The sequence below is a fragment of the Canis lupus genome, chromosome 17 (assembly GCF_048164855.1).
Source record: "Canis lupus baileyi chromosome 17, mCanLup2.hap1, whole genome shotgun sequence".
NCBI lineage: Eukaryota > Metazoa > Chordata > Mammalia > Carnivora > Canidae > Canis > Canis lupus.
In genome coordinates, this window is record NC_132854.1 from 31,942,422 (window position 1) to 31,967,189 (window position 24,768).

Genomic DNA, 24,768 nt, shown 5'->3' on the forward strand with positions numbered 1-24,768 from the left:
CAAAGCCCCAAGGCAAACTGCAGAAACTTCTCTCCAGGTTTACATGGATTTACATTCAGCTCCTTAAAAGTGAGCATTTGTATTCAACTGCTTAAGATTTTACCTACAGATATTACCTGGTCTACTTTTCTTCATATTGGCTATACCAAGGCCACAACAGACACTTTGTAGGAATGAAGATGTGCCTAAAAGGGAAAGGCTGGTAAAATGACTGAATAAACTGTAAATGAATAAAATGGGTATCATGTTAGGAAAATGCCCAGAGAAGAAACAATGCAGAGACTCCCATACTGTCCATAAGAAACTCCATACAATGGTTACTTTGGGGGGAATGCAGGCCTATTGTTGCCATGCTCCTTGAGAAGCCAGAGATGAGGATTCTATATGAAATCTAAGTATGCGAATGTTGGCTCAGATTTTTTTAAAAAAAGCAAAAACAATGTAAGCCAAATAAAATCCATCATGAGCCATTTTATGACCTCTAGCTAGTCTCCTGGACTCTCCATGGGACCAGCTCAGTAATATGTTGCTTTAGAACTTCTGTGTGTCATGGACAAGGCTGGCTTCTAATGTGATTTTCTTTCTTATTAAATAATCACAAATCATGTTTTTCATGATGTTGTCAGGGAACAATATCTAAGATTGACACTGATCACTTTGACATTTGCAAATCTGCAATCTTATGTAAACTGACTCAATTTCCAATTTCTCCCTTGATTCTCCCCTTCCCTCCACCAACCCTCTGGCTCCTTAGTTTACTATCTCAATAAACTACTGATGGAAAAACCCTGGCTTCTCTGTCAACCTATTAGCAAGTGCTATATGGTCTTCCATCAAAACAAACTCTGACCCCTTCTAGCATTTCCAATATTGTCACCATCGCCTCTTGCCTGAACTACTGTATAGTCAAGAGTTCTCTAAACAACAGAACAAGATACATATCTATATAGAAAGAGATTTATTTTATAAATAAACCCTAACCCTAAAAGGAACTGGCTCATGTAATTATGGAAGCTAAAGAGTCCCATGATCTGCCCATTTACAAGCTGGACACCAAGGAGGGCTGATGGTGTATTTCCAGTCCATGTCCAGAATCCTGAGAACCAGGAAAGGCAATAAAATGTTCCATTTTAAAGTAAATTCCAGTTTCAAAGCTGGCAAACTTGAGACCCAAGAAAAAGCCAATATTTTAGTTCAAGTCTGAAGGCAGGAAAATATCAATGTTATCAATGTTCTAGTTATGCAGTTAGGCAGGAGTCGTTTTTTCTGACTCACAGGAGGATTGATCTTTTTGCTTTAGTCAGCCCTTTGACTGATTATATGAGGCCCACCCACACTGGGGAAAACAATCTGATTTCCTCAAGCTACAGATTCAAATGTTAATCTCATCCAAAACACCCTCACAGACACATGCAGAATAATGTAATAATGTCCAACCAATCATCTGGACACTCCATGGCTTGTCAAGCTAACACAAAATTAGTCATTACAACTACCAAAACTATTCTTTAACAGGCCTTACTGCTTCTTGATTTCCTTCAGTCTATTGTTCACAAACCAACTTGGTGATTTTTTTATTTTACATATTACTGAGGCATAATTCACATATAAGTCATAAATGTAAATGTATAATTCAATGGTTTCTAGTATATTCAGATATGTGCATCCTTTACCACAGGCAACCAATAACCTCTAACAAATTAAATTGCCCCCAATAGCTTCTCATCATGCTAGGAGTAAAATGTGATCTATCCACCAAAGCCTATGAAGCCTCGTACAATCTTGCTGGCTTACTTCTATCCACCTTGCTTCGTTCCAGAGCCACAGTCCTTCTTGATCCAGCTTGATCCAGTCTTGATCCTCCCTCTTTTCCTTCTGTCTCAAAAAGTCCCAGATTTTCCCCCTCCCTCACTTCATGCAGGTCCCTGATCAAATGCCAACTCCAGGAATAAGATAGCTCTGAGCACCTTTTTTGAAACACTTCTCCATATACTCAACTCAATCATTCTCTACCCATTCACTTTATTTTTTCACTGTAATTATTGGCAACTGACAAGATATATATTCTGCATGGCAACTATTAGTACCTTATGGGTATTACTGATCTATTGATTATACTCCATTAGGAGAGAAACTTTTTCTGCCTTACTTGTGGCTGTGTTCCAAGATCTTAGAATAGTACCTGGCACATAGTAGGTGTTCAATAAATACTTTTTTTTTTCAATAAATACTTTTAGGAAGGGAAGGATAGTTGTGGGCATAAGGCTCATCAAATGACCAATGTATTCATACCAGTCTTCCACCTGGGTTCTATTTATTATTAATCTCATTTGAGTTGTTTCCAATTTCTACATAACAAAAGATTCCTAAAGAGAGATGTTCCAAGCATTTTAGTATCTGAGTAAAACTATCATGTAGGATATAACCTACTCTGAATCAATTTTTCTTTGACTCTACATGTTAATCATGCTGTTAGTTTAGGAATTATAATTCATTAATGTTTTTTTAACAGATTGCCCTCAAGGCTGAAAGTTGGCATATGTTCATCTTAGATTTAAAAACAACTAGGTTTTGGAACTCTAGGGAAGTGCTCCTAAACTTGTGCCAATGCCATGACTAAGAAATTATGGCTCAAAATAAAACAGGAGTTTCCTGATTTACAGTCCCGCATCATTATGAGGGTACTGAAAATAACTTTAATGCTAATACTAAGTTTTTGAGTTTCCATTCCTGGTGATACTTATCTTTACTGGAAGTTGGAGAGAAGAGAAGACAAAGAGACTCTTGAGGGAATCACCTAAAATTTTTTTTTTAAGATTTTATTTATTTATTCATGAGAGACAGAGAGAGAGAGAGAGAGAGAGAGGCAGAGACACAGGCAGAGGGAGAAGCAGGCTCCCCAGAGAGAGCCCAATGCAGGATTCGATCCCAGGACCCTGGGATCATGTCCTGGGCCAAAGGAAGGCGCTCAACTGCTGAGCCACACAGACGTCCCTAAAATTTCTTTATAAATAACGCATTATCATTGACTTATTTATATGCCATTTATCTGGAAGTATTAAGACATTTGGATATTTACTATCTAATATTTGTTACCTTGAAAACAGCCAATGGACAATCCCCATTTAGTCTGTTTTCTCAACTTAATTATCAGATAACCCCAAAGTATTTCAAAATACTGAAGGTGACCCACAGAAATTCCAATACAATATATGTTAGAAGAAAATTAAAGTACAACCACAGAAAATGTCATTTTCAATGCATAAAGTGGCCTTATTTCTAGCAAATAGACAGCTTTTATGCTACAATGTCTTACGTAAGTGTAATGCATTAAATAACGGCAATGCTACAGTACTCTCCTGTAACTTCATTAAGAAAAAAAAGCACATTTTTGTTATTGGTGTTCTGTTTATAAGGAAAATAAGATTAACAAACTAGAAAAATAAAAATAGGTTAAATTTTATTGTTTGAGGCATTTTTATACAACTTGTAATGGTGGTTTACCCTCCCTTTGAAATAAAAAGATCTCTTTAGTGTAGGTTTAATCATGAAACCACAATTGAGCAATTTTAATCAAGTTTATTGATAGCATCTAACCTCCCCTGTCTCTACTAGGAAATGGAAGAAAAAATCATTTAACTCAATAAAACACTAAGGTCTAATTCCACATCTATGAAATTGTTCCAATACAGTGACAGGGGAGAAATGAACAATAATTAAAGAACATGGTCATTTTTATAAAACATCTAGCCTTCATTAATTATTAACTGTGAGGAAAATGAGAACATGAAAACTAAATAAGAGTTAAGGCAGAAGCAGTGTTATGGGAGGGGACCTCAATGTTGTTTCCCATTCATTTGGAGATGGGGATCATTGCAGCCAGAATAAGCTCAGCGTGAACACTGCTCTTACTGGCTAAAAGATCAAAAAAGCATGACCTGTGAATGAATGAATGAAAAAGATTTTGCTTGGTGGAAGCCTCTCCCAAATGTGCTAGGTGGAGATCTCAAACAAATCCACAAAATCAGCAATAAAATCCAAGAACAGAAAATAGGCACTACTGATCTTAGCATTAAATGGTTATTTTAAACAAGCTCTAAAATATCATCTTCCCATCTCTTCCCATGGTGTCACTTTTTTACCAGGTTTTATATACGTCAACACTGAAATATATCCACACATGTATCTTACTTATTACCAACTAGATAGAGATTCTCTCTAAAACACATACTGTGTTTGACCCAGTACAGAGCAATCCTTGGTCACTACTCTTTTAAGCAAAGCATGTGTTAGTTGTTCATCCAAGCCACATTTTAATGTTCCCTAAGTAATTTCTTTTCAACCATACAAAATTTATTCCTGCCTTCTAACCAGAAAAGTGCCACCCTTGAATGAAAATAATAATTATATTCATTCTTCCTGTATTATTTCAACTTGGATAAGAAAGAAGAGGAAACAGGGATCCCTGGGTGGCGCAGCGGTTTGGCGCCTGCCTTTGGCCCAGGGCGCGATCCTGGAGACCCGGGATCGAATCCCACGTCAGGCTCCCGGTGCATGGAGCCTGCTTCTCCCTCTGCCTGTGTCTCTGCGCCTCTCTCTCTCTCTCTCTCTCTCTGTGTGTGACTATCATAAATAAATAAAAATTTAAAAAAAAAAAGAAAGAAGAGGAAACAGAGTGGGCTTTTTCCCTGAAAACACTCCTGTCTTGAGGTCTCACATTTTGGCTTTATTTGTAAAAGAGATCACAAGCTCAATGTCCTACAAACTTCCCCTCTCCCAACCCCTTCGTTCTTCATGCCCTGAGAAAGAGTGGATATATATATAGTTACTGACTGAGAGTGGGTTTTAAAAAGTACATGATAAAACCTGGATGAGATTATTTAAAGTTTACAGCTGATTCCTCAGGTGGACTTTCCATTACTGGTGGAAAGGAACAACCAGATGTTTCAATAGTGACCTTGGCTCAGACTAGGTCATGCTACTTTGCTGACACTTAAGTGTACAGGAGAGTAAAGATGAATCAGAAATAATTTTACACAGGCACATGAACATTAACCACTAATATCCTTATGAAAAACGGCAGTAAGAATAGACCGATAGACCTGCGTTACTTCTTGAAGTAACCGTTATGAAGCCAAGAGAAACTGACACATGCAACAGCTTAAGCTAGCTGGCATCTTTGCCCATTTCCTGCATTCTACAGCATTTCTGAATGAGAAGACAACCTTTCCAGTGTCTACAGTCACACCTTACACATTCCTCTCTCAAAAATAATCTTAAAGAGTAACCCTTTAGAGGAAATATGCTCAAATTCAGCCCATATTTTTGAAGCAAGTGTGGATATACTGAAGAGGCGGGGGGGTGGGGAGGCAGCAAGGGAGAAGGAGAGCAAATCTTAAGAAGGCTCCATGCCCAACAAGGAGTCAATGCAGGGCTCCATCCCACAACCCTGAGGATCATGACCTGAGCCAAAATCAAGAGGCAGATGCTTAACTGACTGAGCCACCCAGATGCCCCAAGAAGATTTTTATACTAAGCCCACTGGTAGACACAAACTTTCAAACAAATTATTCAAACCAAATTTTCTAGAAACCATTGCTTTTCTGCGAAACTGCAATTGAAATGGCAGGCATAAGTAGATCATTCAAATCTATACTCAGCAGGCAAACTAGCCCATGTAAAGGGGTAGTGTTTACTTTCTTAACTCTTTAGCTCTGCGGCTCTTAGCCAGGGATGATTTTACCTCATAATGGTCATTGACAATGTCAGAAGACCTTTTTAGCTGTCATAATTTCAGGGTGGGGAACATAGTGGTACTAGCATCTAGTGAGTAGAGTACAGGGAAGCTCTAAACATTCTACAATGCACAAGAAAGACCCCCCAACAAGGAACTATCTGGCCCAACATGTCAATACTCAGTGGCGCCAAGGTTGAGTAATCTTGCTTTAGTAAATACAATTAAATCAATAGGGGTCCAAGACAACTGTAAGTCTCAGGGTTAAGAACTTCCTTGATGTTCTCTGCATGTATTATATTTCATGCATGTTAACACATCAGATGGTAAACATTATTCTGGTTCAATGGCTCTTTTCATAATCAGAATATCTTGCTTGTTTCTCAGGGTTTTATTCTGAGGTTGAGTTTTTGAATTCCCAAATAAAGTTTTAGTTTTGAGTTTCAGTGAATTGAACATACCCACACTTAACACCAGCTAATTTTTGGGGTGAGGGTTTTCTTTTTTTAGCATGGCTTTGTGAAGAATATAAAGAATAAAAAGAGAAAATGTATTTCTTTAAAAACTGAAACTTAGTCAAGTGAGAAAAATCGTATCTCTTTATATATGAGAACATGGTTCATGCCTTCACAAAGACAAAATAATCATTAAATCATATGAATGTTTCAAGCAAAGCCTTCAATATATTTCTAAATCATCTAGACACTTTTCTCTCCATATTGTCATTGCTCAGAGGATATATCATGTGTTTCACAAAGGTCCATCTACAAACAGGATAAACTCATTGCTTTGGCTTCAACACTAAATATACACAGTAACTGACATGAAATGGATAAAAGTTATAGGAAAAGGAAAGAGAGTAAGAAAGGAGTGATGGAAAACAGGGCTTAGAGCACAGAAATTGTGTAATTCTTTCTATATTTAACTTAACTTGATATTATACCCCAGAGAAACCTCATTCACAGAACCTTCTTTAACCTACACACCTGAACTCAGTGAACCAAAGGCTATCTACACTCCTAACCACAGCCCATTTTGCCAAGATGACACTCTTCTCAAGGAATGCATCTACCAGCTGGCCAGTGACCTAGGATATTTGTAGCCTGGAAAGACAAGGTAATTTGATTCACTCAGATTCCTCTCTTGGGAACCTCAACTGAGACACTGAGACCCACCATTTCCTGTTTGCAATGAGGCAGAAAAAAGTAATCACGTGGAATGTGATTGTCATACTTACGGCTGAACACCAAATTAATGAGGGTCCTCTGAAAAATCCTTAAAACACTTCATCTCACTTCACTTGAAAGTATCTTTGCTCTTTTGCTCTTTGTAACTAAAAAAGCATTAACTGCATATAAAACTGATGAATCAGATTAAGGTCTTTGGATGGACCAATGTCAATTTCCTGGTTTAATACTGTATCACAGTTATGCAAAATGTTATCACGGGGGAAACTGGGTTAAGGGCACAGAGGACCTCTCTGTACTGGTTTGTTTGTTTGTTTTCAAATTCCTGTGAATGTCTGTTTCAAAATAAAAAGATTTTTTAAAGCAAGTATTAATACTAAAAAAAAAATTGACCTCTTTGTATTAGTTTCCTAGCACTGCCATGACAAAGTCCCACAAACTGAGTAGCTTAAAACAAGAGATTTATTTTCCCACAGTTCTAGAGGCTAAAAGTCCAAAATCAAGGTGTCCACAAAACCATGATTCTATGAATTCTGTAAAGAAACTATTCCTCGCCTCTTAAAGCTTCTGGTGGTTTGCTGGCAATCTATGGTGTTCCTTGACGAGAGATGTATCACCCCAGTCCTCCACTGTCACATGCCATTCTTCCTGGGTATATCTGTCTTCACATAGTCATCTTCTTATAAGGACATCATACTATATTAGGGGCCTACAATACTCCATGATGACTTCAGCTTTACTAAGTACATCATCTGCAACAACCCTATTCACAAATAAGATCACATTCTGAGATACTGGGATTTAGGACTTTAATATATTATGTTTGGGGGGGGGGGTGGGCACAATTCAATCTACAACACTATCCCTTCAGAGACCTAATTCTACAGTTCACTATTTTTTACAATTGAAATTTTTCCCATTTATTCATTAAAAAAATCTTTGAGGGGCACCAGGTGGCTCCATCGGTAAAGCATCTGCCTTCAGCTCAGGGTCCTAGAATCCAGCCCAGCATTGGGCTCTCCACTTGATGGGGAGTCTGTTTCTCTCTCTCCCTCTGTGTGCTCGCTCACTCTCTCTTGCTCTCTCAGGTAAATAAAATATTTTTTAAAAAAATCTTTGACCTCCAAATGTATCAGTCATTAACTTAGTTGCTGTGAACACAGAAATTACTAGTATAAAGAGTCAAGCTCAGGTTTTTTTTTTTTAATCTCTCCTCTCTACACATCAAAAATGTAGGTTTCTGACACACTCCTTCTTGAGGAATTCTTAGAGGTCAATCTTCATAGTCCAGCTATGACTGCTCATAAGTGTTCAACAAGTGTCTATTATAATTATCCGCAACACAATTATATCTGGTGTTTTCTTGCTCATTTGCTAATTTATTTGCCAGATCCTGCTCCACCACTAGAACAGAAACTCTGAGGATAAGATCCTTATCTGCCTTTATTCCTCCAATATATCCATATAAACTAGAAAAGTTCTTGACCTAGTAGACAATTATTTGTTTAAAAAATAAACGTGCGAGAATATGGGGTAACTGAGTGATGGTCTAATGTGATGGGCACATGATATGATGAGCACTGGGTGTTATATGCAACTGACAAATTATTGAACACTAAAAAAAAATGAATGTCCAACAAAAGAACATTCATTGAGCATCTGTATGTCAGACTATCCATATAACCCTTTTATATCCACATATGACAACCCTACCAGGTAGATGCTGGAGCTCTAACGCATACTTCAAATTGAAGGTTCAAGAAATTTTGACATAACCATCCTGACACACAAACATGGGAAGAAGGAGTCATATGAGGCGTGATGACAACTTCAAACCAATTATAGCCCAATTCTGCAACTGTGGTTATTCTTATGCTCCTACATCCCATTGAAAATGTTCAGTGTCCTGTATTTGGGAAATCATACTATTTAATATTCCGGAAATACATTTCATTTTAGTTTCTAGAGATAAAATCCAAACAAGATAGAATTTCCATGCTTAAAATAGAAATAGTTGGAGATGTTTGGATTTAAATATAAAATATATTTGGCTTTCATCTAATCATAGAATCAGAAGATTGAATAAAACCTCTAGTGGCCAATAACAACAAACCACCACAATTCAAGCATTCCAAATATGCGGGGTGTTTGAAATCATAGGCTAATTTCATTTAAAATCCTTGTAATTGATCCAAGAAATAACAATTCAAAATCTAAGCATCAAAATACGAATAATTCAAGCCACTTGAAAAGATTTCAATATGATTGAGACTTTTAATTTTCACAGAACTTATTTTGTAAAAATGATTTTCATATAAGGCTTATTTATTTTTATTAAACTGAATGTTTTTTTTTCCTAGAAAGACTTGAAAACCAAATATCCTTTATTCCTTAAATACCTTCTGATTGCTATATTACTAGAAGTAATTCATACATATATGTATATTGCTATGCATTCATATATATAGCTTCATATAGCAATATATGCATACGATAGGTTTTTTACCTAACCAAATTTGAAACCAATAAATATTGTGTCATGATAGAAATCATGTCATGACAGAAATGAAATAGAAATAACTTGGTAAGAAAGAAGGAATTAATATGTGAGCCCAACTGTTCTGGAAACTTTATATATAGATCTATATTTCAAAAGAAAATTGTTATTAATCTTTCAAAACAAAAAGAAAGCTCTTGTCTCCTAAACAGATATTTTCCAATAATACACAACCTATAATCAACTTATTCCTGTCAAAATTTTAATGAGATTTTCACACCAGCTGTAAATCCAGAAATTTTGATATTACTACCTTTAATCCTTCATGACTTTGACATCTGCAAACAAATGGCTGGCCAAACATAGGGTTCTCAAATATAATAAGCAGCTTGACAATTCCAAAGATATTACATATTATATAGGTGTGTGTGTATTTAATTCCAGGTATTAGCTGTGTTAAACTTCAGTGTTTTATAAAAGTAACTTGTTTAAACTGATTCCTATCATCAGCTTTGATTCTTAGGGGTTGCTAACATTTTGAAAATAATCCATAATTTGTACTTAATTATAAATTATTTATTGTCAAAGTTACAGCCCTACCTTGTTATTGGTCTTTAATTATTATCAATTCACTAGAATATCTATATAATGATAGTGCAGGATATTTTTCATACACAAAATCCAAATTTAAAGCTACTAGGAGGGGATCCCTGGATGGCTCAGCGGTTTAGCGCCTGCCTTTGGCCCAGGGCGGGATGTGGAGTCCCTGGATCAAGTCCCACGTCGGGCTCCCAGCAGGGAGCCTGCTTCTCCCTCCTCCTGTGTCTCTGCCTCTCTGTCACTCTCTCTATGTCTATCATAAATAAATAAATAAATCTTTAAAAAATAATAAAATAAAATAAAGCTACTAGGAATCTAGAGATTTATCCCATAGTCCTTTCATGGAATATATTACTGAAGCAAGAGAAGATATTGACCTACTCAGTATCACATATAACTTTGGTAGGAAATCTACAACATAAAGCAAAAGTGTTGCAAATACATTCCATGATCTACAGGCTAAGTGAGGGTTATGCATAAACATGAGGCAAGAGAAAACATGGGGAACATGCACAGTTTCCCTAACTGTGGTCAACTAGCAAACAAAGTATGCAGGGCTGAGCTTCAGAAAGAATATGATCATAAACAAATACAATTTGTGGAAGAAATAAGCCAGGAAAAGAGGATATATGAAGTTTCAGGGCACAAAATGCAAAATGGATACATAAATAAGTAAATGGCTGCCTGTCTCTTAGCAGAACGGAAACAGAAAGAACTGAAGATAGAAGGAGGACATCACTGAAAATACTTTTCTTGAGCAAGAAACTCCAAACCTAATCTCTATGATAATTCCAGATAAGAGTACCAGTCTATGCCCATCTTTTTTACATTTCAAAAACAAATCTAGTTTTGAAGACAATTTTTTACTTACCAAACCTGCTATAGGTGTGGATAATCTATTAATCTTCTTAATGACACCAGGCTTAAGTTTATTAACCAAACTGCAAGTAAAGAAATGACATATGCAATTACAAGAATGCCAATATCACCTCGGTATTATTTTTAACATTTTCAAAAATCATGTATATCACTATTCTATCCCCCATATGTGATTCAGAGCCAAGAGCTCAATAAAAGGCATTTTCTTTCTCTCAAGAAAAGAAGACACAGAGCAAAAAGAACATCATTGCAAACAATGGTGAGTGTCGTCTTAGACCAATATAGACACATTGGTATACTCAAAGCCATGTCCCTAAAAATAGTTCCACATTTGTTAAAGGTAGTATTTGATTCTGTTTCAAGAGCCAGTTTAAGAATCTCCTTCAATTATAATCCAGTTCTCTTAGACCTAAGAATATTTTTTCTATTAATCATTTTAACTATATTTTTTGAAACTGATCTTTACTTTAAAAGGTAGTTTTGAATCACATTATTCTTCCAGATTTGTTTACTGAAGTTGACATTATATTAGTTTCAGGTATAAAACAGTGATTGGACATTTATATACATTATGAAATGATCACCATTATAAGTCTAGCTACCATCTGTCATCATACAAAGTAATTATAATATTATTGACTATATTCCCTATGCTCTACTTTACATCTCCATGACTTATTTTATAACCAGAGTTTGTACATCTTAATCCCATTTCACCCATTCTCCCTACCCACCAGTTTGTTCTCTATATTTATGAGTCTGTTTGTTTTTTTTTTTTTTTGGATTCTACCTGTAAATGAAGTCATACGGTATTTGTCTTTCTCTGTCTGATTTCCCTTAGTGTAATACCCTCTAGATCTATCCATGTTGTCATAACTGTATTTTGCCAGATTTAAAGGGTACAGCAGAACTCATCCCCATAGCCACCTAGTTCTTACTGCTAACTCATTCAAATACGTGACTGATGCTTTATTACCAGAACAGAGTGACTGGATAAAAATTAAATGTACCCAAACTCCCCAAAATGGCTAACAGTTACTTCAGAATCTAACATTGAGCACATTTAAGTTACTATGACTGAATCTGCAAAGGTATCTGTCTCTACATTCCAGAAATGAAAAAAGAAGCTACCTTTGAAGACTGTAACTCAGAGTGTAACTTTTGGTCCTAAATCTAGTTATTGTGAATCTATGTTTTTTGTTGCTCTTCACTGATACAGTGCTAAGCCATGGAGACATTTAATATTATAGTAATGCTTTTTTACTAATTCTAGCTTGGTTAATTATTAGTCACTGTCAGAAGACAGTAATTTAAAACGGTGATTTTCCTATTTAATAATCTAGCTACAAAAAAGCAATTCTTTACTCTGTAAACAGAGCTCCAAAAGGAAAGCAAATATAGGAGAAATAACCAAACATTCTTAATTTACTGGTTTACTGGTCTCCTCTTCACAATAGGCAACAGAAAAAAAAAAAAAAAACTGACACTTGTGGAATGTCACTCCTTCAACATTCCAGAGATTTATATATACACTTGAATGTACTAAAAATAAGGACGACAAAAGTCTCAATTTAATAACCTTCAGAATGTTGTTCAACAGGATTCAAAACTACAAAACGATGGCTTATGAAGATTTAGTCTGGTGAACAAAAGATATTTTTTCTGTTTTCACAGTTCCTTCACACAAAGATCTTTAGACAACTTAATATAAATAATAAAATTGCCCTCTCAACATCAAGCATTTCCTAGAACTGTTACTCTCTGATTCTTAATTTCTTAACTGTGCACTGAAGGCCAGCTAGGAAGGAAGGCTTTCTCCCCTCATAGCTGAATTATTTTTCTTTAATGGCTAAGCAAGGAGCTAGAAAAAAGTTGAGGTTTCTAAGAAATGACAGTTGCAAATTAATTCTTCTAGTCATTCTTGATTTACTAGGTATTTATTAAATTCTATTACCAGTGACATCTTGCAATGCTTAAAAGAACCAATAACTGGAACATTACTTAGTAGCAACATATTAAATCAAGAAATGCATAGAGTTGTTGACCACTAGCTTGGTAATGACTCCTACAGTAACTTGGATCTTAAAATATAATCTTTCAGTGACATAAAAAGTTAGAGACTAAAGTGAGCTGGGCCAACTTATCAAACGCCAGGAGAGTCTGGCATCAGTTGTCTTTTCTGGAGGAAGAGTGTCATAAATTCCTCCTCCACCCATTTGAGTCACTGATGACTTTGGCCAGATCATTCAATTTACCTGTTTACTTCACTTATCATTTTTATATTACAGTGTTAGTAATACCAAGAGCATCTTTTAAAAACACGTTTTGGATTGAGTAACAACATAGCCTATACTCAATCAATTCGGCAAAAGGAAGTAAAGAATTGAAGGAAGTAAAGGAACCAGCACAGATAATGATGTATCCCAAAAATGAGTTGACTCCTCCCTCACCAGAAGGTTCCACAGCTATTACCTAAAAACAACATACACACTGCAGATTGGTTTCCTTCTCAACTCCTGAGCCTCCCAGTACGTGTATAAACACAGAAATAACCACAAGGCAAAAACAACACTCTGATTAACACACAGAACTACCCTGTAAAAGTTGCGTCACTAGAGAAAAACACTGTTTTACTCTATCAAGGGTTAAAATGGTATCACTTCTAAGCATTACAGCATGGAGAAAATGCACATATGGTTTTGGCAAATACTGAACTTCCAATCAAATTATGAATCATGAATAATTATTTTCACATCCAATTAAAGGAAAAACTTTTAGGATATTTCTTCTAGGGAAGAAAGTAGATTTCATAAAATCTAAACTTCTGTGAAATTTAAGGATATCTAAAAAAAAAAAAATTGGAGCATAGTCTTATACCAAATAAAATACAAGTGCCACACAAGGGAGATAATACTCTCTTTTAAAAATAGAACTTCTTTACATAATAAGGGTTCTTCAATTACACATGTGGAATTTGTAAAGACAACACTCACTTGAGGTCACTGGCTTTATTCAAGAATCATATAACATGATAACATGATAACATATAACATATAACATGATAACCATATAACAGATGTCTTTGTGCACAAAGAAGTAGAGACAGTCAGGGACCATTTATCTGCCTGCAAGCCCACGGTTCCTCTAATCCTATGTGTAGTTATACCTCTACTCCCCAAGCCTTCCCTCAGGCCATGACATAAGCCTAGTTGTGTGCTTTGTTAGCATATCAGAGATTTGCTCTTTTGGTAAGATTAAAACCAGAACAGAAAACACCTAGTCATTTGCTATCTCCTGTGGTAGACCACACTGGCAAAAGCCTGCAATCCCTCTTCTTCAGCTCATTCCTTCATTGTTGTCTCCTTCCTTTTCTTCTCTCCAAAACATCCTGCCCACTCCCTCCAAGGGAGCTAATTACATAATAGATGCTAGAAGGCTGCCTCTGTTCCGAAACCTTGTCACCAGTGAATGTGACCTGACTTTAAACATAACTCAGAGGTGACACTCCAAGAAAACTGTACATAAAGTTCAATGTAACATCTAGCTCAGTTAAAAATGGTTTCAATGAGAACTAGAATTTGGTGCTCTGTCTCTGGAAACTAGTTCCAAATGCCAAACCTCATTTCCCCTTTATCAGAAAGCCCTTCAGCAGGTACACCTTTCAATTTCCTACTTCCAAAGATCTTTTCCAAATGTCCTAGAGACATTGACCTCAAAGAGCTTATCAATACACTGAAAGTGAACTTTCTAACCTATGAATTATTTGGTCAATCACACATACATATTTCTATTATCTTTCTGTTGACTACATTTTCTAAATATATATCCCCACATTAATCAAATTTTCCTATCGGTAACTAAATTTTTTAAAGACATAATGAAGATATTATGTTTTGTTTTGTTTTTACAAATTAAAGAAGTGGTTTTTGTTTTATCTGTTATTTAGCACCTCTTCCTTTGCCTAGTTTTCTTCTAGATGCAAGTCTGCCCATAAACACCTGAATGCTTAGTAAAGACAGAGCATTGCACTAAGGACACAGTGAAGCTGCTAAGTACAAGGATATTCTCTCATTCCAAATATCTCCTAGCACTTATTAGCGAGGTACCTGGTATTGTGTAGGTGCTTTAAAAATATCTGCAAAAACACCTGCTAGCTAACATTTAATACAGAAGTTTTTCTGTGATCTAAAATCTGTCTTCTTTATAGAAATAAATTTAGAAAAATGTTAACCGTTAGTTTCACTCAGATGTGGGAAATCATTTTAGGCTGTTCCCAACAAGGATACCTCCCTCTATTAGGTTTTCTGTTGCCAGACAAGTCAAACCTTGATGTTGTCTCTCCTGTCAAATGCTGACCAATAAACTATCAGATATATTAATTTGGACAAGTTATCTTAAGTAAATTCCTTACTAAGATTTTTTATTATTACCTCCATTTAAAGCCATAAGCTATAATATCTTTAAAATAAAAACCACATTGAGTAATTAATGATCACATTTCCTTGGGTAAAGTAAGACGCATATAAAATTTAAAATTTTTAAATTTGAGGTGCCTAGGTGGTTCAGTAGGTAGGCGTCCAACTCTTGGTTTGGGCTCAGGTCATGATCTCAGACTTGTGAGACTGAGCCCTATTGGGCTTTGTGCTGGGTGTGGAGCCTGCCTAAGATATTCATATTCTCTCTCTCTCTCTCCCTCCCTCCCTCCCTCCCTCCCCGCCCCCCACCACTCCACACCCCCCCCCTTCTCTTAAAAAAAAAGTTTAAAAGCATTCAATATAAGCATTTATGGTCACTTTAATATTTTCAAAGATCAGTAGTAAAATTAATATAAGTTTAGTTTCTAGAATTCCTGTGGTAATTTTGTATAGTGTAGAGTTAGACTATAGCACAAATAGTTAACAATGAGTGCTAAGATGGGAAAGTGTGTGCAAGAGCAACAGGTCAGTATTAATACACCTCATGATTATAGTTTTATTATGACAGGACTTTTACTTAGCCTGTTAGGCCCGAAGCATTCTGAATAAAGTGAGTCGAGCAAAGTTTGAGTCGTCTGACAACAGACTCCTCTTATTTTAAACCACCTCAACTGTTAGAGCACTAAGGGAGCTCACTCAAACAGGACATTTCCCAATACCACATCAATAGCAAAAAAGCATCTAGCAGGGGCCTCTGAGTTCCTGTCCTGGTTCTGTTGTTTACTCTTAAGTAACATCTCTAAATTCCTCTCCACCCCTGCAAACAAATCAGAGGGCTATGTTGTTCTCTTATAGATGGACTTGGGTTCACTCCAATTTTTGCCACTATGAAAATGCTTCTAATGTTTGTCTGTATGCATCTCTTCATCCCTGGCTCCTTAAAGCTTCCTACATTCTGTTTCTAGAAATAAAAACATCAGCGTCAAACTCTTAATACTTGTCTGGCAAGGAATTTGGCCAAGTGAATCAATTTACTTTTGCCTCAGCAGGCACCATTCATGTGCCCACCTCCTGGTAGGATAGAACTGCAGCAGCCCAGTCCCTCTGCGCATCAGCTGCATGATCTTCCTAAGAGCTGCCAACTTTATAACCACCACTCTTAAGGGGTATACAAGATTTCACTGATTTTATCAACCACATTATAGATATTTAAGGTATTTTTTATATTTTCCACTATGAAAAATCTTTATACATAGTCCCCCCATTTTGTAATCTTTTTTTTTTTTTTTATTCTCAAGAGGAAAGATTATTGGGGAAAATCCTGTAATTTTCATGGTAAGTTAACATACAGATTATATTAACTAAAAAACTAGCATGTAATTACTTGACAGGTATTGTTAACACTGCTTTTCAGAACTGTACTAGTTTACATTCAATTGGTCATTTTGAACATATACCATTTTGCCATAATATGCCATCATTTTGTAACATTTCAAATTATTTACCATCTTCAACTTAAAAATAGTATCTGGGGCAGACCAGGTGGCTCAGCGGTTTAGTGCCACCTTCAGCCCAGGTCGTGATCCTGGAGTCCCATGTCAGGCTCCCTGCATGGAGCCTGCTTCTCCCTTTGCCTGTGTCTCTGCCTCTGTGTGTGTGTGTGTGTGTGTGTGTGTGTGTGTGTGTGTGTGTGTCATGAATAAATAAAAATATTAAAAAAAAAATAGTATCTGGTTTTAGCATAATTATTTCTTACTAATGAAAATGAAGATTTTACTCCTTATTTCCAGCACTTATTCCACAGTTTATTTATTTGTGAAGTATCTGGTTACATCTTTTGCTCATTTGTCTACTCATTTCCTATTCCAAATGTGTATCTCACCAGTGTATTTGAACTTTAGATAATGTTTAAGTCATTTTGCTTAATGTATTTTTCTCAGAATGTTGTTAGAATATTTAATATGGATTTAAATTTATTTATTTTTCCCTCACTCCTTCAAAACTTAGAATTTTAAACTGCCTCGAAAGGTTTTAACTCTTCAATTTTATTTTTTCAGCTTTGTATTATTTTTACCTTGGCTATTTGGTGGGCTTACAAATTCATCCTTAGACAATTACTTATCCCAATACAATGACCTGAGTGATTGATCTCTTTTGTGTGTTTTCATATCTCCTTTATCATAAATTCCTATGTGTAAGAATGTATTTTGGACCTTGTTCCTGTATTAATATGCACATTTACAAAGCAATCCATAATATTTATTTTTTTCCAATCCATAAAATTTAATTACTGTGCTTTGTCATGTTTGTCACATGTTCTATGGTTGAGACAAGCTCATTTCACAGATATTTTTATTTTTAGAACTTTTCCTATTCTTATCTTCTTATTCTTCCACATGAATGTTAAAATAACACTTATTAAGAGAAGCCTGACTAGATTTAATGAGTCTGGATTAAAATTATAAATTAATTGACATCTATTACCCTATGTAGAAATATAGCTTACCATTTCATCTCTTAATTCTTACAGCTTACCATTACATTTTCAATATCCAAGGTAAAAGTCTCACACATTTCTCTAAAGAATGCTAAACTTTGTCACTATTGCTTTTAACTCCTTGGATCCCATCTAATTTTCTGACTGGTAATTGTTAGTATATAAGAAACTCTAGAGATTAAGTCTCTCATATAAGGCAATTGCTCTATTTTTAACTGATATGATACATTATATATTTGCTTTTATAATATTCATTTATTTAACTTACTTCTCAATACACTGACCAGAATTACCATACTATGATTGTTTCACAGCTAACACACTGTTTTCCATGTGCCTACCTGAAAGCCTTTATTACATTAAAACAGACTTCAGTATAACTTCTTGCTGATCAACTTTAATAAAATTGCTCATATTTCATACATCTAGCATACACATTACTTCCTTTTATTTTTATTAGACCATCATTCTCATTTCTTTCTCAGAGGTCCTATCACTGAAATGCTGGTTGTTCTCCTCTTAGTAATTTATATTCAGGGCAGGAAAGGCCTGTAGACGGTACCTGCCAGGTTTATGAATTAGGACTAAAGCCTCAATACGAAAAACCTTCTGCAAAATTTGCCATGAGTCTGTACAACATGACTATTATAATAGAGGTGAACTTTTAAATCGTTTATTTGCTAAGCCAGGTTTCAACTTAATAAACTATTTTTTTTTTTTTTTTTTTTTTTTTAAATTTTTATTTATTTATGATAGTCACACAGAGAGAAAGAGAGAGAGGCAGAGACACAGGCAGAGGGAGAAGCAGGCTCCACGCACCAGGAGCCCGATGTGGGATTCGATCCCGGGTCTCCAGGATCGCGCCCTGGGCCAAAGGCAGGCGCCAAACCGCTGCGCCACCCAGGGATCCCAATAAACTATTTTTAAATGATGTTTTGTTATATGTAGGTATCAAATTACAGAAAAAAACTGACTATAAATTTTCAAAATAGAACATACAGATTGGCAACCACAAAATGCAAACATGCAGAGAAAACAGCTTAAAATTTTCAGATTGTCTTTATCAACGCAACACTTGCATCTTCATTTGCCTACTACTAGGTTATCAAATAGTATAGAAACTTTGAAGTTTATATTACTGTAAATGAAGAAAAATAATTTTTAAAATTTTCTTAAAGATTTTATTTACTTATTTACTTGAAAGAGGGAGGGAAGGGGGGAGGGGAGAGAGAAAGAGACCACACATGTGCACAACACTTGCCTACAAGGTGGGGGCGGGGGGCGTACCGGGGGTAGCGGGGAGAAGGGAAAGAATCCCAGGTAGACTCTGCTGAGCGTAGAGCCTGTTGCAGAGCTCTAACTCATGACCCTGAGATCATGACCTGAGCCAAAACCAGTAGTCGGACACTCAACTGAGTGAGCCACCCAGGGAGCCCAGAAAAATCATTTTTATTACTTATATTGCAAATGGCTATAATATGGTTGGGAATCAATGAATAGTGTTGGCATGCTAGAGAGATGTAGAAAAACAACTATCCTCCTCAGGAAATTCTAAACCAGAAGTAACTCTAAGAAAAAAGGCTTCATTAAAGAAGTTTCTCTGGGCTTCACATGGTATCACTGCCATTCGATGCATGAAAGTCTCCATTTCTAACAAAAGACAGACCCCTCTTGCATGAATGAGAAGTGACAAAGTTCTTTGTCCTATATCTTAAAACAATCACTCAAGTATCCCATAGAAAATTAACAGGAATCTTTTTCAAAATAATTTTTCTCCTTGTATTGAACACATCTTTAACAAAATGTTATATGTAGATAGTGTAGTGGTCCCGTGGCATATATAAATAAAAACAGAATTTCTCAAATCAAATAGGTGAATATCCTGATTCACTCTTTCCAAGCTGTAAACCATAGAAAAGAAAGCCCGGTAACAGTGTGAGAAGAGTTTTCTTAATAATTTGTGCCAAGTTCAAAAAGACCTAAACCTCTGAGACATGGCTCACTTGTAAACTTCTGAGGCATGGCTGGTTGACCTGGGATAGAGCAGACTGGCAATATTCCAGGGATGGGAAGTATAGAGTGACTAACCAGAGACACACCCAATAAAATTATCTTCAAGTATATCTTCTTACTTCACAAGGTGAATAAAGAATGTTTTGTTTTCGTATTTCCAAGATCGCAATCATAAAATGAGTAACTGTGAAATTACTAACTCCTATCACTAGCTAGATATGCCTCAACCAAATATGTCTAGAGAAGAGAAGTGATTCTCCTAAAACCACAGAGTGAGAAAGGTTGAGGATATTTACGTAGTGGCAAATCTCATATTTTTAAAAATATAGAGGTCCTTATGAACACTAATAAACACTGCCAACAGAGGACTGATTAATGAATACTATCAATAATTAACAAGGAGCTGGGGCAGCCCAGGTGGCTCAGTGGTTTAGGGCCGCCTTCAGCCTGGGGCCTGATCCTGGAGACCTGGGATTGTGTCCCACATCGGGCTCTCTGCGTGGAGCCTGCTTCTCCCTCTGCCTGTGTCTCTGCCTCCCTCTCTACCCCCGTGGGTGTGTGTGTGTGTGTGTGTGTGTGTCTCATGAATAAATAAATAAATATCTTTAAAAAAAAAAAAACAAAACAAAAAAACCGAGCTGAAGTCACCTTACAAACTCTTGTCAATCCTTTTACTAATTTGAAAAAATCCCAAATTAGATTTTGTGCCCATCTCACTGTTTAGTAAAGACAAGAGAGATTACAGGTCTAAGTTATACAGTAAAAGAATTACTGTAACAGACTTTAACCAGCAGAGTATTCTTTACCACTCAACTCAATTAGATCTCACAATCAAACTAAATGATACTAAAATGATTAACAGAAGATACTAAGTTCAATAGTCAATCAGAATAAAAGGCAACATTATCTCATTATGCAGGTATATATCTGGTCTAAAACCCCAGTGCAGAGTTTATACCCAATTTAGACTATCTGAAATGTCAGAACACTGCCAGTTGGGTGGAAGCTATAATAAGCTCACTTCCTCTAACTCTTGACTTCACTATTTCAGAATGCCAGCTCAAAAAGGATAAACTATGACTAACGGATAAAAAGACTGCTGAAATTAGATAAAATAATCAGAAAACTCTTTAATCATAGTAATGAACTAGGATGCCTAGAGATGTTTAAGAAGCAACAAGCAGACCCCGTATTTCACAAGAATCCATTTTCCTGGCAGTGAACCAAGCAGAAGTCAGTCTTTTCCTGTAAGAAAATGAATTCAGAGTTTTAAAATATCCTAATCATATTTCAGCTAAAACTTGAGATCTCTCAGGGGTAAAATATTTTCAAAGACAGATGGCTTACTATATTTATCATTAATTTAAGAGTCAGGACTTTTAATACCAGACTCTTAACGACAGATTTTGCTTTCTTGGTAGGCATTATAGCTCAGGTGGAGATGATCAAACAGTGATGCCTGCTTAATCATTTTATAGACTAACCAGCTAGGCTTTCTTCAGCTACAGATGTATACAGAATAGAGTTATCTATAGGCTTTTTCCCCCAACATTGCACCTTTGAGATTAATATGCTTCATTAACCAGTGGCCGTAAACAGTGTGATTTACAATTAAGAGACAGGGTTTTTTTAATACAAATATGCAGGGTTTTGATGTCTCTCAGTAAAAACAACTGCCAATTACCATAGCTTAATATTTACTTATGCTACTTTAGGAAAACATGAATTTAAAGAATACTGGGTTCCGGACATACTGATTAGACTTAATCTAGTAATGCACAGGGATCTCTGGGTGGCGCAGCGGTTTAGCGCCTGCCTTTGGCCCAGGGCGCGATCCTGGAGACCTGGGATCAAATCCCACATCGGGCTCCCGGTGCATGGAGCCTGCTTCTCTCTCTGCCTGTGTCTCTGCCCCTCTCTCTCTCTCTCTCTCTCTCTCTCTCTCTCTGTGTGTGTGTGTGTGTGTGTGTGTGTGTGTGTGACTATCATAAAAAAAAAAAAAATCTAGTAATGCACAAAATCCCTAAATGGTATTATTCCAGCTAGGAAACAATCTAAGAATGAGTTTTTGGAAGCTGTGAATTAAAGTCATTTTTTTAAAACCACAGTATCTTTAAACATGCATCCAATGTTTGCTCTGAAGGTAGAACTTATGTGTTTAATCTAACAGTACTGCTTGTGGTCCAAACAGTTTTTCATCAACTCTGAATATCTTCTCAGGTTGGGTATGGCTTTTACAAATCACCTCAAATCATTGAGACACCAGGCTGTTGCATAAATTGCATTTTAAATAAAAAGAAACCTAAGTGTCACACAAATATGTTTAATGATCTTGTTATAGAGGTAATGCCCCAAAAAAGAGATCCCTAAAAATGATTTAAATAGTTTATCACTGGCAGTATATAGCCACAAAGTGATTTCTTTGAAAACATCACCTATGTGGGTTATATACTCTCACATGTCCACAAACAACTCAGTGCTTCATATGCACACTTCATACCCAACACTTATCCTGACTTGTGGAGCTTGCAATAAAAAAAGTTAACTTGCTGCAAACTTCTAAACAGTCCATACTCATAGCTAAGGTAGTTCTCAAATCACATGCATCTTTCTAATCATCATTCCCCCCTCCATCTTCTGAATGCATTAGAACACACTTAAATTCTATAGTTTTCAAATTAATATAATTTCCTAACATTAACCAATTAGACTGACCATGTGTTCTACTAGAATTAGTTTAAGCATATTTGGTAATGGCACTTCTAAATGTGACATCAGAAGAGGACAAGAAACACTCCTTAAACTTTACTTGTGGCCCTTCTTCATATATCAGCTCTGCTATGTATTAAGTAGAACCATATGCAATTGATATTTCTGTAGGTTACAGAGGGTTGGATATCAATAACTTCATATGGCTCAATTAATAACATTGCTCTGAGACAAAAAAGCTTGAACATCTACCAATAGAGCTAGTGAGATAGAGGTTGTTATCTACATGGCCATCTTCCTAGCAACAACTTATACAAAGATAGTTTATAAAAACCCTAATGTATGTATTATGAAATTCTGCAACCCTGTTGGGCAGATCAGATATGCTGATCTCCATTTTACAGGTAAGAAAATAAGGCTCAGTCACTAAGTCAGTTTCTCAAATGTCCAAAAGTAATGGGGCAAGGAATCAAACCTAAGCCCTCTGGCTCCCAATCTTTGCCGCAAACCACCTTCCTTTAAAAGGATAATCAAAATCATCTAAATACAAGTACATTTAACTTCCAATGCTTACTTGTGGACAGATTCCATAAATACCTATGTGATAAGTGTCTAGATTGCAGTACTTAAGCCCTTTCAAAAATGTGGGTGCATACTCAAGGACATTCTTATAACTTATTTGCTCACTTCTGCAACCTGCACCCTTACCCAGGACTTCATCTTTACATCCCATGGGCCTGCCTCCCCCTCACCTCCAAAGGTCACATACCTGGTTAACTTCACTATGCACCCAGTGGGGGACAAAACAGTGGGGCTAGACACATGATGTAGGCTTCATACCATCAATCATGCCACCAGCCTAGTTTACTTATGATAACCAAAACCTGGGATATTGATTTTTAATAATATATTAATTGAATGAATGGTCCATGACTCAAATTGACTGTGGAGATGTAATGACTCCACTTAAAGCTTAAAAGAAAAATTTGCTACTTCATAAACTTGTTCTACAAGCATCACTATTAACTGAAGAGGAAAAAAGTCTTCTATTAACTTTTAAACCAGGCAATTCCATATGTTAAAATATTCAGAGTGAGAGCTGGTACAATGTAATACGGCTTCCTCCTGAACCACCCACCCCTACTGGCCCATCAAGCAATAACAGAACCTTTCTTGTTTATTAATTTAAAATAATATATATTTCACCAATGCTATCTTTAGATGCAGAGACTGATAACTCCTTCCTACTGTCTGGTACTGTAGGGGTGTCAATTTGCAGAGATCAAATCTCACTTGTTACCAAGAAAACAGATCTGTGACTATGGTGGCCATGGGGAGGGAGTGATGACAACTAACAACACACGTACACATCTTTGCTTTTGAATTATTTTTTAACTGCTTTAAATACTTACTCACACAACAGAACACCATTCTCTAGAGAAGCTCGAAAATCCTTTGTTTCAAAATTCTTCTCTGTTACTGCCTGAAAAACAGATTTGGGCATTAGTTTTCTCTTAATCAGAGTTACTACACAAGTCAAATGTAGCATGAGATTAATTAATGTGCATCTAATGTTATCCTTGAAAGATATACGTATGTCATCGAAAGTCATTCCATATAGGAAATTACACATGGTTCTATATTATAAAGAGAGAGATTAACCATTTTAGTATGAACAAATGTAAACAGAAAAAAAAACACAATGAGAGTTTTCTGTAGTGGGACAATTTTATGGGTAATCAACAGTAGTTAGAAGCTACATTTCCAACATCTTTTCTATAAAAATCCTATGGGCAATCTAGCCTACCAAGAGTAAATAAAAAGAGATTAAGATATAAACTTGAAATATCAACTATTTATGCACATCATTAATTTCAATCCCATCCTTCAATTCCTCAAGTTTCGTGACAATGCTAAATTGCAGAAGGCATGACTCTCCTTAAATGGATTCATGATCTGGCCCTGATATGTGTAATGAGCTACATTTACTGAAACATCCTATAGAGAATGCTATTAAATCCTGAAACAGAGAGACAAAAGACAAGCATGGAAGATGCACAGACTTTAAACAGACAACTCCCCCACTTAAGGCTATAACATATAAAGGCCACCTACAGTTAACCACAACCAATGTTCCTTAGCAAAACTACTGGAAAAATGTCTACAGATCCTGTCTCTCAAGAGTAGAGTAGCTGGGAAGAAAGGGGACCTTAAGACAGAGAAGCAGAGAATATGGA

The 24,768-nt window shown here is 36.1% G+C and overlaps 1 protein-coding gene across 32 annotated transcripts in view; it reads right to left on the reverse strand.

Moving 5' to 3' along the window:
- Nucleotides 1–24,768, reverse strand: part of LMO7 (LIM domain 7) — a 197,460-nt gene that overhangs the window by 104,501 nt on the left and 68,191 nt on the right. For all 32 annotated transcript variants that reach the window (XM_072782765.1, XM_072782754.1, XM_072782760.1 and 29 more), the window contains exons 3-4: nucleotides 23,944–24,014; nucleotides 10,890–10,959 (exon numbers count right to left, since the gene is read on the reverse strand). In XM_072782765.1, coding sequence (XP_072638866.1) covers nucleotides 10,890–10,959; nucleotides 23,944–24,014 — 141 coding nt within the window. The remainder of the gene's footprint in view (nucleotides 1–10,889; nucleotides 10,960–23,943; nucleotides 24,015–24,768) is intronic.